This window comes from Platichthys flesus, chromosome 7, assembly GCF_949316205.1.
Source record: "Platichthys flesus chromosome 7, fPlaFle2.1, whole genome shotgun sequence".
In the NCBI taxonomy this organism is placed as follows: Eukaryota; Metazoa; Chordata; class Actinopteri; order Pleuronectiformes; family Pleuronectidae; genus Platichthys; species Platichthys flesus.
The window spans coordinates 20,305,627-20,318,304 of NC_084951.1; the positions used below are offsets into that span (position 1 = coordinate 20,305,627).

General features: G+C 44.0%; 1 protein-coding gene across 7 annotated transcripts in view; it reads right to left on the bottom strand.

The window, feature by feature from the left end:
* The window catches only part of LOC133957322 (serine/threonine-protein kinase WNK2-like), a 40,736-nt gene that overhangs the window by 11,277 nt on the left and 16,781 nt on the right, over positions 1 to 12,678 (bottom strand). For 3 of the 7 annotated variants that reach the window (XM_062392846.1, XM_062392845.1, XM_062392842.1), the window contains exons 3-21: positions 12,140 to 12,312; positions 11,764 to 11,984; positions 11,518 to 11,675; positions 10,047 to 10,135; positions 9,331 to 9,550; positions 8,163 to 8,442; positions 7,968 to 8,083; positions 6,745 to 7,665; positions 4,931 to 6,109; positions 4,782 to 4,820; positions 4,113 to 4,307; positions 3,551 to 3,970; positions 2,893 to 3,183; positions 2,690 to 2,733; positions 1,803 to 1,956; positions 1,583 to 1,699; positions 1,065 to 1,235; positions 709 to 751; positions 322 to 420 (exon numbers count right to left, since the gene is read on the bottom strand). In XM_062392846.1, coding sequence (XP_062248830.1) covers positions 322 to 420; positions 709 to 751; positions 1,065 to 1,235; positions 1,583 to 1,699; positions 1,803 to 1,956; positions 2,690 to 2,733; positions 2,893 to 3,183; positions 3,551 to 3,970; positions 4,113 to 4,307; positions 4,782 to 4,820; positions 4,931 to 6,109; positions 6,745 to 7,665; positions 7,968 to 8,083; positions 8,163 to 8,442; positions 9,331 to 9,550; positions 10,047 to 10,135; positions 11,518 to 11,675; positions 11,764 to 11,984; positions 12,140 to 12,312 — 4,930 coding nt within the window. Of the gene's footprint in view, positions 1 to 321; positions 421 to 708; positions 752 to 1,064; positions 1,236 to 1,582; positions 1,700 to 1,802; positions 1,957 to 2,689; positions 2,734 to 2,892; positions 3,187 to 3,550; positions 3,971 to 4,112; positions 4,308 to 4,781; positions 4,821 to 4,930; positions 6,110 to 6,744; positions 7,666 to 7,967; positions 8,084 to 8,162; positions 8,443 to 9,330; positions 9,551 to 10,046; positions 10,136 to 11,517; positions 11,676 to 11,763; positions 11,985 to 12,139; positions 12,313 to 12,678 lie in introns of all 7 variants that reach the window. The other 4 variants (XM_062392843.1, XM_062392844.1, XM_062392848.1 and 1 more) reach the window with 4 other exon arrangements.

Consider the following 12,678-nt stretch of genomic DNA (forward strand, 5'->3'; position numbering starts at 1 on the left):
TAATTACAGGGAAACAGATTGGGAGTTAAACAGCCAAGACTGTGAAGAAGAGGGTCTGAGTCCTGTGAGTGCCAGAGTGTTATATCACAGCTTGTCTTCCCCATCAGGATCTGTCAGCTGGAGTATAAATCCTGCCCTCCTACCACTGTAGAAGCACTCTTATATAACTGACCCCACCGGTATAACTGCACCGGCGCACACTCGAATGCATGTGAAGCCTCTTCAGTAAAGAGAGCAGCAAGTGAGACACCAATGGTTCAGTTCATTCTATAAATAATATGAGTATTTGGTCTGATAAGCAGTAAGTAATATGTTGCATACCCTGGGCTGTAGTGATCTGAGATGCAGTCTTCTTGTTGTCGGGCATGGGCGTCTCTGCTACGGGGCAGATGATAAACCAGCGCTTCCCAGTATGGAGAACTGTCAAGGAGAGAGAGAGAGAAGGACAGTCTCAAAAACCCCATTTATTAAAAAAATCACTTCAGTAGATGAGCTAAATTTACTGACTGATGATTCAATAATAACCAACACAGAATGGAGGAATACAAACAGTTTTTCATTCATTCAATTATTCATATTCCCGTGTCAAACCATAACAGGCTTCTTAAATGTAGATATCTATAAATGTACAGGAAACCACTTTAGAGCTGAAAAGTGTTCGTGGACTTTGTTTAAATTAAGAAGATTTTCATGGGATCAAAGTCTTACCATTTTGTTGGTACACCGGCTGGGGGGTGCTGGGAGCTGATACCTTTAATTCCAAAAGAACAAGAAGGATTACTTTAAAGAGCTGATGCATGTGCATTCATTTAATAGACGTATGAAGAGTTTCCTCAAGTAGCCAAAGAGACAAACTTCCGAAATATATTCAGTTAGTCACATATTTCACATCAGCAACATTTTTATTTTTGGCATCTCTCGTTGGCAGCATGCAGGCAAAGTCATCTTGAGAGTCTGTATAGAGTTCTCTTGAGAGTGCTGTCAGGATGATGTATCCGAGGAAGGGGCACTTGTGGACAGATTACACTATTACAGCAACTAACCATCAGCGCTTCCTTTCTCACCTCTGTTCCTAGTGTGTCAGTTCCTTCGCTCCGTTTGGGACTGCCTCCCGGGTCAGAGTTCCTCTCACCCTCTGTGTCCTCACTCAGTATGTCCTCAGCTTTGTCCACGATGTCCTTCATCAGTTCAATGAAAACCTCTCTTTCCAGTGGTAAAATGAAATCGTTATCCACCTGAGAGGAAGGATGGAAGAAAAAGACAACAGGCATTTAAATTATTTATCTTAACAAGCAATAGCTAAATTAAACTGTGGTCATGGCTGCACCTGGATCAACACATGCATGGTTTTAGTGACCCTAGAGTAGAATAAATAAAAGGTTGGAGGAGAGAGAAAGAGCAAGACAGAAACATTGATTGTTTTGCTGCATTGCAGCTGCGAACAGCACCACACAGAGTTTCAGAGCCATAAGAAAACTTCAGAGGCAACGCAAAAAACTTACAGACACTACTGACTGACCTACAGACACTACTGACTGGCCTACAGACACTCCTGACTGAACTGACAGACACTCCTGCATACCATGTATGTAGCAATCTCTTCTGGTGCATCTCCGTCCAGGTCAAATTTAAATGTGACCATCTTATGGTTGTGAGTTTCCAACTGACACTCTACCATCTTATCTCCAGTGTTACACACCTGCAGGAACAACAGACAAATAAATACATGATCTATTATTTCTTACATAGGCTTTAAGTAATATGTCCCTTATTAGGATATAAAAATATATATATTTACTTACATTGAGCATGCTGAGTTTTGGCCTGCTGGTTTTCTCTTGACGGGAGCGAGTGCGTGTTGACCTGCGATGGTGTTTGCGGACTTTCCCTTCACCTTTATGTGTCCCCTCATAGCCGTCACTCATCTCCTTCCCTGACATGGCGTCAGAGTTGACACTTATTTGGAGAAGAAAAGGCAACAACAAGTAATATTAACTTAATAGCCAACACAAAGCTTTACAATTCAGGGGAGCCTGTATGGTAACAGCTAACTAGCAGGTATTTACATATTGTCTTATCAGTATATCAACTACACAAGCTGGACAAAAACAAATACTGTTACAATAAGGCGTATAATGAATAAAAGAAGTTCTCAAAGTAATATTTTTAGAAAAGCCCCTTTAACGCCATACAGAGGCAACAATCTTTGAGTGGTGGATAAAAGGGGGCTTCACGTCTTAAACCTCACTTAATACAGAGCTTAAAAGAATGACAGATGCCATCAGTGCCATCAGAGTTCTCTCTGGCTTTACAGAAATGAAAGTTTTTACTTCAGGAGGAAGACGTAGCTGGTTAAACATCACTTCTGATGTTCAGTGGAGCACTTTAAATGTTTTCTAAACAAAATGTATATGTAAACTACAGCAACAGTAGTGTAGCAAACCAATGTCAGTGAGAGCATGGGTTTACAAGTGTTAGTGTTGGTGTGGCTACTGTAACAGTGTAAACACCAGCTTCCACATTTTCAAATAAGGAAGACCATGTGTATAATTGACAAATTTAGGTCAGTGCCTATCAAACCAAAAATTCCTTTAGAGATTGATATCTATTTGACAACATATGAGATTACACTCAGATAGGTATTTATTTCAAGTGCAATCACTGACTTGTCACCTACAAAAATAAGTACCTGTCATAGCTCTGTCCTGCAGTGTGTTTCTCTGTGGTCTGATCCTGAAAACAAACAACCAGAAGAGAGTTTCAGATAATGTATCTGATTGTGAAGAGAGAGAATGTACAGTGATCTCGTCTGTGAGTGTACTGGAATGTTTTCAAAGCACTGTGGGCAGAGGAAGAAAAAAGTTGGAAAAAGAGTGAGTAATGTGTCATTACCTCAGTGTTGGTCTCTGCAGCTCCTGTTAGAGAACCGAGAGGTTTCTGCTGAGTCACACTGGAGCTGGCAGACCCAGATGATGCTTGCTGAGAGTCCGAGGGCTGCAGCACAGGAATTTGGCTCTGAACCTGACTCTGGGCCTGCAGGGCCAGCTGGCATGGGTTACTCTTGTCCAGATTGGCAACAGTGGTGGCTGCGCCTGGATCAGTTCCATTATAGAGAGGTGAGGAGAAAAGTGCCGGCTGGACTGGCTGAGCAGAGGGGACAAGCTCAGGATGGCTGACCTGGGCCTGCTAGGGACAAACAAGATTACACATCGTCATCATCTCTCACCATCATTATTACAAGTATAACCACATATTGGAAGATGCTGAATCCTTTTTGAGTTCAACAATGTATTTGGCTGTTATGTTTTTGCTTTAAAAGATGTATTCCTACATCTGAACCATTTCACTTAATCGTCTTGAACATAAACATTCTCACTATCCTTCAGCTACAGAACAACAACACAGCAATGAGCAAACAAAGCTCTAAAACAATGTGACAGAGATTATCAGAGGCAAAGACTCAACCACCCTTAACACACAGGAACATTCAAAAAACCCAGTTACACCTTCTTGGTAAACAACAGCACTCCATAGCACCCATCATAATTACCTGTATCAGAGGCTGAGTGCTGCCATTTGTGGGAGGGTGTGTGTTGTGGGAAGGGGAAATGTGCATGTGCATGGGATGGGTGTTTAATGCAGATATAAGTGCTGGATGTGAATGTGGAGCTTCATATCTAACACTCTGCTTCAGAGCAGTGTTGGGCTGGTGCTGTGGGGATGTGGGTTCCATGTTACCCAGCCCAGGTGAGGGGGAAGGTATGAAGGACACTGGGATGGGTGAGACTAATGCACTTTCAATGTGTAAAGGAGAGAGAGGGGAGACAGAGGGGGTAATTGGAAGAGTCTGTCCGGGAGAAAGAAAGAAATGATTAAGAGAAGAGGTGGATGAAGGGTGAGGGGCAGTGTATGGGTAAGGATAGGAGGATTCACAGTCAGTCACAGCTGTCATCACCTGGACTGTGGGATACTGTGAGGGAAATTGAGGGAAAAGAAATGGAAGAAACAGAGGAAAATCATATATAGGAGGAGGACAGGAGATACATTGATTTGAGTCAATGCTGTTACTGATCTGTAATACAATGTTAGGTATTAGTACATACAAAAAATACCTGGGGTTGGTGTGTTGGTGGTAGAGAGGTTAATATTTGCAAAGGTTGGAATTGTTGATTGACATTAGCCTGGGCCATTGGCTGTTGTGGGGGAAGTGCCTGGGTAATCATACTGGGAGCATACTGGCTGAGATTCTGCGCATGGCCCTGTCCGTCTTGTCCAAGCTGGGATATGCTCTGTCCAGCAGGAATATTCTACAGATGACAAAGGAAGAGAAAAGGAGAGGGAAATGGTTTAGTTATGGCAGGGCTTCCAATTTTACCTCTCCGTTTGGAAACCTGCATTTCCTGGTAGTGATTCCAGAAGAATTCATACTTTCCTGTCTCTAAGCAAAGTAAGACTAGGAGGACTGGCGGATGCAGCAGCTCAAACCTCTGTTATTGTTTTCATTACTGCTTACATTATCTCTCCGTTGGCTCCTGTCCGAGGAAACTCCTGCTTATATTGAGTTTTTTTCTTCATTTAACTGCTGTTCACCAACACAGCTGCTTCCAAATCGGCTGCACCAAGTCAAACCGAGGGACCATAATATGAATAGGACCAGATCTAAGAACAGCAATGCCACAAATAGTGTTCCCTTGTATAGGTGCAGTCATTTCTTTCCCTCCCCTACTGAGTCCTACAGTGAGTCCCACAGTGACAAAATGCATTGAGACAAAGGCATCTACCTGATTCAGGAGAGCAGCGATGTAAAGATAGGGTTGAAACTGATGAAAAATGAAAACGGGGCGAGTCAGAGGAGGAGAAATAAACATAAAACACAAAACAGGGGCACTGTGTTTGCCACTAAGCTCTAATGCACCACTTCTAAACTCACCTGTTGAGATATATGTGCAGCCTGGCCATGCTGGGAAGAGGCAGGAAGGCTCTGAGGAGTCACCATCTGAGTAGCCTCTCCATAGGTCTGTGAAGCAGCAGTGGGCTGTGCAGAATGGTACTGGCTCTGAGCTGGAGCAGACTGTTGGTGCAGGACATTGAATGCAGAGTGTGCATAGCTCTGAGAGGCAGCATCAGGGGGACCTGCAGCAGGGTAACTCTGATGTGTGGCTGAAACCATCACAGCTGATGTTGCTGTGAGATGAGGCTGAGAGGCTGTGGTCTGAACATGTTGGACAGTAGACTGGGACACGTCCTGGCTTTGATGTAAAATTGCTGCGTGCATGGCTTTCTGTTGTAGAGCTGGGGTGTGCGATTGCTGCTGACTGTGATACTGATGACTTTGAGATTGGTGGATAGGCTGTGCAATTTGTTGGTGTAGGGGATGCACAGTATCTTGGTTATGCTGGAGTTGAGGTTGAATATAAGCCTGTCCAGCATTCTGTGCTTGTATGCTGGATTGAGTGTTTTGTGGTAAGGGGTGTGGGTGCTCTTGCTGAACGGGGATCTGATGGTTGTAAAGTGCTGGTGCGGAGGAGCTCTGACAAGGTTGCTGACTTGGCAGATTGACTGCAGCTTGGACATGCTGCAGTGTGTGTGCGGGATGACACTGGGCTGTGGCTGCAATAGCTGCGCCCACAGATGCAAGAGGCTGATGTGCTGGCAGGGCGGCTGCTTCTGCTGTAGACTGTTGCTGAACTGGAGGATATCCTGACGTAGACGGAGCCTGTTGTTGAGAGGGAACCACACAGTTCTGACACGTTTGTTGGACTTGCAAAGAAAAGGTTGAAGAGTTTGCTGCTGTTGCCGGTTGCTGTTGGTAGCCTGCTGCTTGGTGGCTCTGTGCAACATGTTGTGGCACAGATGAGGCTGAAATAAGTGCTGCAGCTTGGGTCTGTTGCACAGTTGGAGATGGATAGCCAGCAGCGTTGCCTGCATGCTGAATGTTTACTAAACTTTGACCGACTGGAGCTGGTGTTGCAGCACTAGTTGGACCAGTATATGGAGCAGCAGGGTAACTGTGTCCAGGCTGGACGTTCTGCAGTGGGGTGGTCATTGCTGTGCTGGAAGAAGGCAGGCCTTGGACAGAATGTTGATTCTGTTGCCCTGCAGAACTGGTCTAAGGAAAAAAAAGTGGGGAAATTAAAGTTAATTAAAGACCCTCTTGGGAGTGAATTTGACAGGTCATGGATGAAAATCACACAAAAGCTAATAATTGTGCCGATTGCATTTAGCCTTACCAAATATGAGTATAAAGATAGGATAAGGGATAAACATGGGTTAATGAAACATCTGTTACAACAATGAGCAGGCGGTGACAGGTGCGAAATAAAATTAGGACCCAAGGGAAAAATAGCAGACTGACAGGAGGGAGATCAGACAGCCACCCCTTCTTCAACCAGAGGCCATCTATTCAAGGCAAGCTCAGGAGAAAGATTGCTGTAGCGTTCAGCCAGTTAAGCAGAAAGGGAAAAATATAAAAATCGAGAAAGGGATTTGTTAGGGTAAATCAGCAGAAATTGTGCCAGTTAGAGATTTTGCCACTGGCCTCCGACTTGATCAAGCTTAGAATTTCTAAGAAGACGGTCAGCTCTGGAAGCCTATGCAGGCAGCAAGACTCAGAAAGTGGACAGGAGATCAGAACAGCTCCATGCAGAATAACGTTGTGCCTTCTACTGGCAGGGAAAAATCAGTTAAGCAGGTGTTGGACTCCAAATAGGAAACCCAAGTGGCTTGTCTGCTACTGTAACCTACCACTCCCACAGCCCCGGTAACTTGCTGCTCTCTGGCACTGAATCTAATCATGCTGTCCTGTAGGGGTTCTTGATCCGCAACTGAGCTTCCACCCAGGAGATGACTCTTCATGCTGCTGCCTCCATCACTGCTCCCAGGCCTGTGTGCAGCTGAGAATTGCAGCAATGAGGCCTGGGTGGGTGTGGCGTGACAGGGGGCTGCTTTGCGACCCGTTATATTGAACAGGGACTTCTGCAGCAGTGAGAAATCAGAGCAATCGCTGGAACCTTTTGGTCGACCATAACCAGGGGGGGTCATGGTTCCACCAGAGGACTGCTGGTGCCTTAAGTCACATGGACAGTGGTGTGCTGGCATCGCAAAAGAAGGGTAGCGGTGGCTCCCTTCTTGTGACTTCAAAAGAAGCAAAGAGAGGCAGGCCTGGCACATGTGGTGTTTATGCTTTGCAAAATTGTGATTATGATGACAGGTTACACTCAGAAGGCTGCTGAGGTCAGAATGTCTGCGTCCTCTTGGCACAGGTAGGGCTGAGTTCTCACTGGCCTCTGATGTCATTCTGATGCCGGTGTCACTCAGGCGGCGATGTTCACAAAGTGACGACACAGGGGAGAGCTGCAGCAGAGGCAGAAGACCCTGGGTGGGAAACCCGTCGCCACCCTCTGAGTGACGCTCAGAGGGACTTACTTCGTACTGGGTCTCTGGTACTGTGAAGCTGGGGCTGGGACTTATCGATCTCCGAGATTGACTGAAGGCATGCAGTTGAGCATTGTGGTTGGCCCTGCGTGTGTCAATAACAGGAGCACTTCCTCTCCGGGCTGCTGTTCCCAATCGAGTCCTGAACTCTGGACACAGTGCTCCCCCCCATATTTCACCTTTCTCACAGGAGTGAGGCCGATCGGTGAGAAAAGGACTACTGCTCTGGAACTAATTGAGGAGCAACCCAAAAGCAAAACATATGTTACTCAAAACGAACAGATTATAACCGAGATAAAATGGTTGTAATGACAAAATGAGGACAAACAAATTTACTTGCAAGGATACATAAATGTATGAGTGTAATGAAAGTGCTAATGAAGATAGATTTCCTAAAAAATAAATGCATGTGAATATAGCACTCGTGCTTGGTATCAAGGCAAAGAGAGCAGTGACTGCTTTGAAGAAACTGTGTATATTTAACTATATCTGATCATACATTGTCCACCTGGGTGTGTGCTCCTGATACAGACCTGCTGCGTTGCCATAGTAATAGGCTCCAGCAGGGACTGGTAGAGGACACTCTGCTGGCTGCTGTGGGAGTCTGAGTACACAGTGGAGCCCATGCCACTGTCGAGCGTGCTGTCTGCTGCAGAGACGCAAATTATGCACTCATAAAGTCAAAGATTGAATTTGTGTTTTAAGTGGAGGAGAGCAGAATCGCTTACATGTGACTGAGGTGGCACTGGCTGGTAGGTTACACAGCCTGTTGTGCGTGTCTGCATCTTGCTCATCTGGTTCCAGCATAGGGGGCTGTCCTACATGTGCAGCCCCAGCTGAGATGCCCTGAGACGGAGTCATCTGGACCCGGTGTCCTCCTTCACCCTGATCCAATGCAACTGCAGCAGACACTGTTCTCTCTCTTCTCCATTTGATCAGTGCCACGCGATCCCTGATCGACTTTCCCACAGTCTTAGCATCACTCTCGTGGAAGAAGCCAGACTCCACCTGACAAAGAAAAGGAAAGAGCATGACTTCCAGGGTATTTTTAGCCATACAATCTCATTTTTCTGGCTTTACAGCCTGGTCGGCACAACACAGACAAATTGGAGAAAGGATCTGACAACAAAAAGAGGGGATAACATATGTGGGAGAGGGAAAGTGTCAGAACGAAAAGGAAAATATTAGTTGACAAAGGAAATGTTAGATGAGAAAACCAGGTTATGTCACGGACTGAATTAGTTGCTTGAGTAAGAAACAAAATGCTCTTTTTTATATCATCTGAGACAGACGACACTAAAGCAACAGTTGGGCAGACCCCTGTCTAAAGTTCTGTCTTTAACCTATTTACTTAGACATGATGTGCAAGCACCTACTAAATAAAATCAATTGTTGAGCTTCATCTAAAAACAACCTGATCATAATATTCTCTGTATTATTATTATTATTCTAAATGTCGCACTGGAGGTGTGGTCCCAGATAACATGTACCGGTTAAATGTTTCCCTGAAATCTGTTTTAGTATAAAACAAACAATGAGAGTATTTATATTCTCTAGATGACTCAGACCAGATTCTCTTTATCCTGTAAAGCACTTCAGGATACACTCATGGCATCATCACCAGAGAACAAAAATGTAAATGAAACGAAAGAAATGAAATACCAATCACTGTATTCCAAGAATAGAGTAAGTTATCACCAGCGAACTGCAATCCCCAATGATTAGATATAAGCACTGATAACAGCTACAGAACAATGTGCCGCAAGGACATGCAAACTTTACATCCTGCATTAATAAACATGGGTAAAAAATGTATTGTAAGTATCCAAAATATTTGGAGCAGAGTAGCAGAATTTCTAATCCAAATTTATTATGTATGAAAAATTATTCACTTACCATTTCTTGTGCCACAAACTCAGGGACCTCCTTTTCCAAATCAAACGCGAACTCGATGGCTCCAGTCTCCTTGTACTTCCCTTTTAACTTCTTGTGGTCCTCCACCCACAGTTTGAGGGCTATTGAGGCCTTCTTCCCATCGTCCTCCTCAGCCAGCTCTACCCTCACACCTGTGTCCTCGGCAAAGAAAGCATGGTTCAACAAGTCCTTGATGGTGTACCTGGGAGAAAGAACAGTGGAGCTCAGATTCTGGTACAAACATGTATTTCACACACTGCAGCCACTGATCTGTAACGGTGAGGGTTTGTAGATGGCCTCAGCATCGGTATATGAGCAGTTCGCCATGGTACAAGAATTCAGGTATGTCGACGGTGACAGGACATCTTGGCCTGGTCGAGAACAGTAATTATACATACATGGTCACTGCCAGAACAACGTCCCTGACTGTACCCAATCATGGGTTAAAAAGAGCCACTGGAAAGCTAATTGAGGGTTATTTTCCCTCTTCTGAACACAAACTCATTATGTAACAGAATTGAGAGACACCCTGCGGATATAGAGGGAGAACACAGTGCTGCTGAAAGCCAAACTGTCAGCACCACAGAAATAAGCAGCGAGAAAAAGAAGGCACAATAATGACAGGGCTTTGTAATGGGCCACACGATTGGGCCTTTGTAATTTGGTGACACACGACAACAATGTGGACATTCACTCACCGCTCCTCTTTCTTTTGGCAGATACACTCCCCAATAATCTCCTTGATTTCAGGATCCATGACCTTATTGTAGCTGGCTGGCTTCACTCCCTGAGAAAGAGCAAATGTAAACGAAACGCTGAGGACATGCCTTGAAATGATACTGTCTGGATAAAAAATATTGGGGAAAAACAAAGGTAAGAGAGCTCTGTGTCTGTGTGTGTGTGTGTGTGTGCGCGCGTGTGCTTGCACGCACGCACGCTTGTCGACCTTGAAAACGTGTGGCAGCTAAGTCAGCTTGTATCTAGGTCATTTGCAATGGAATACAAAAATTCCAAAAAGCATTTTAAGAAATGCATTTACTAAATTATGGCTGAAGGTTAAATCGCCATCCAAATTTTCAGACAGTCTTGCTGAGTGTATAAAGAAGTTGCTGACAGGTAGGAGCACCCATCTTCTACTTATGTTACCTTTGTTGTAAACTAATAATTAGAACAGAGCTGGTGTGAAGTTCTATGGTATTTTGACTGCTCTGAACATCCTCAGCAAATGGATGGATATATTTTTCCTTTCAACAGTGAAACGGTTTGATACTCTTAACATATTGGTTATATTATCACTTTAAAATGGTTCCGTGCTCTGGGCTTCTGTCAGAAAGCCTATATTTTTTACAGGCACATCTTACACTGTTTTCAGGTGTTTACATAAATCTTTCTGCACCCAGGTTCTCTATGTATTGTATATGCATACTCCAGATCAGCATTCCAACCAATTATGCAGCTGCATCCTGTATGTACTCAGGGAATATATAAAGCTATCATGTTTTCTCTTTGATCAATCTCCTATTAATATCCTGCAGTGGTCTCTGCAGGGCACTCTGATATGCATATGGTAACAATTGACAGAACAGTATCTAGGGCAATATGGGCATGGAGGCCTTTGCTTCTTTAACACCTCTCAGATTCCAAACCTGCCAAGTCTCAAGAGTGGAAAATCAATAAAGTTCATCAAATCAGGAAGTCTATCATGACTTTAGACACCACCTAATCTAACAACAACACATTCATGAAATGGAAGGGAATACAGCCTTTAGGCTTCATCTAAAAAACAAAGGAGATTTGGACTCCCTCTGTGACTCCATATGGCTCATTAGATTCTTCACCCAAGAAATTCAAGGCTGAGGATTCCATAGCTGAAACAAACAGAGCAGTTCTCTCGATCTAAAAGAAAGCTTTGTCCATTCAATTAAGAACACCCTGGGCGTTATATTAGGTGAAGCAAAAAAAAAACATCCCTGTGCTTTCTCTGCTCCATTTTACTGGTTAATTTAGCTATTGATGTAAAATGCTTGTGAGGTGTCATTCAAACTATTAATGAATGTGCGGGGCTATAAATGTAAATAATGTGTGAAAGCCAATGCGCATAGACTGCAGGTCCTGTCATTTACCCAATTTCTAAATCCATCATGAAATTTGCAAATTATCAGGACTCACACTTGTGACTTTGCGGTAAATCTGAGCAGCATTCTGACACTCGGAGTAGGGGTATTCTGAGGTGGCCATCTCAAGCATACACATGCCGAAGGCATAGACATCCACAGCCTCATCATAATGCTCCTCATACATCTCTGGAGCCATGAACTCAGGAGTGCCTAAAAAAAGAGAGAACAGCCAATGGATATCACTTCATTGTTTACAGTTTGACCTGAGTCTGCAAAGTTACATTTCAAAGACTCTTACCTATGACGCTCTTTGCAAATGATGCTGCCTTGAGTGTTGCCAGTCCTAAATCCCCTATCTTGACTGAGCCAGTAGGGCCAGTAATAAAGATGTTATCACATTTGAGGTCCCTATGGATGATGGGTGGGGTCCTGGTGTGAAGAAAGTGGAGGCCTTTCAGGATCTGTCTGCACCAGCTCCTCAGCACCTTGGGCTTCATTACCTTGAAACGCTTTAGATAGCTGCAGGAAGGAGAGGTGACCTCACAATCATGAGTTACGAAGTACATTCAAAACACAAAAAACATTTCTCAGTTTACTTTAAGTGAAAAATAGTTGAATTTGTGATGTTGTCTTTCTGCTTTTTGGTCAGAAGTTTGCCTGGATAAGGTACTCACGTTTTTAGCGTCCCTGACGTCATGAGCTCTGTGACTAGAACAATGCACTTCTTCCCTTTAAGGGGCGACTCCCAGAAGTCATAGAAACGGACAATGTTGGGATGCTGGAGACCCTTCAACATCTCCGCTTCCTCCTTAAAGCGCTGACGCTCCATTTTGGTCAGCTTACGATCCTAGAGGAAAGACGACAGATGAGCAAAAATAAATAATGAATTTGAAACTCTAACCATAGATACTTATAGAACTATATTTGCTTCACAAGAAAAGGCTGCATCGTTGTAGGCACTATCGTACACAAATTAAATTCATACATCCAGTGTGAAACACATTGAGTGAGTGGATTAGCGTTGGCTTCAGTCTTTGAGCCATATGCTGCACATCTTTAATTGGACCATATGTATATCAGAGATGATTAAAAGTCAACACTTTGTGTGTGTGGGAAGAATCCAGATCAGTGGCTTTCTCAGGCGGTAAAAAGACATAGCCTAAATATCTTGCATGGATCAAACATGGAGGCTGTGAGACACTGAATGGTGACA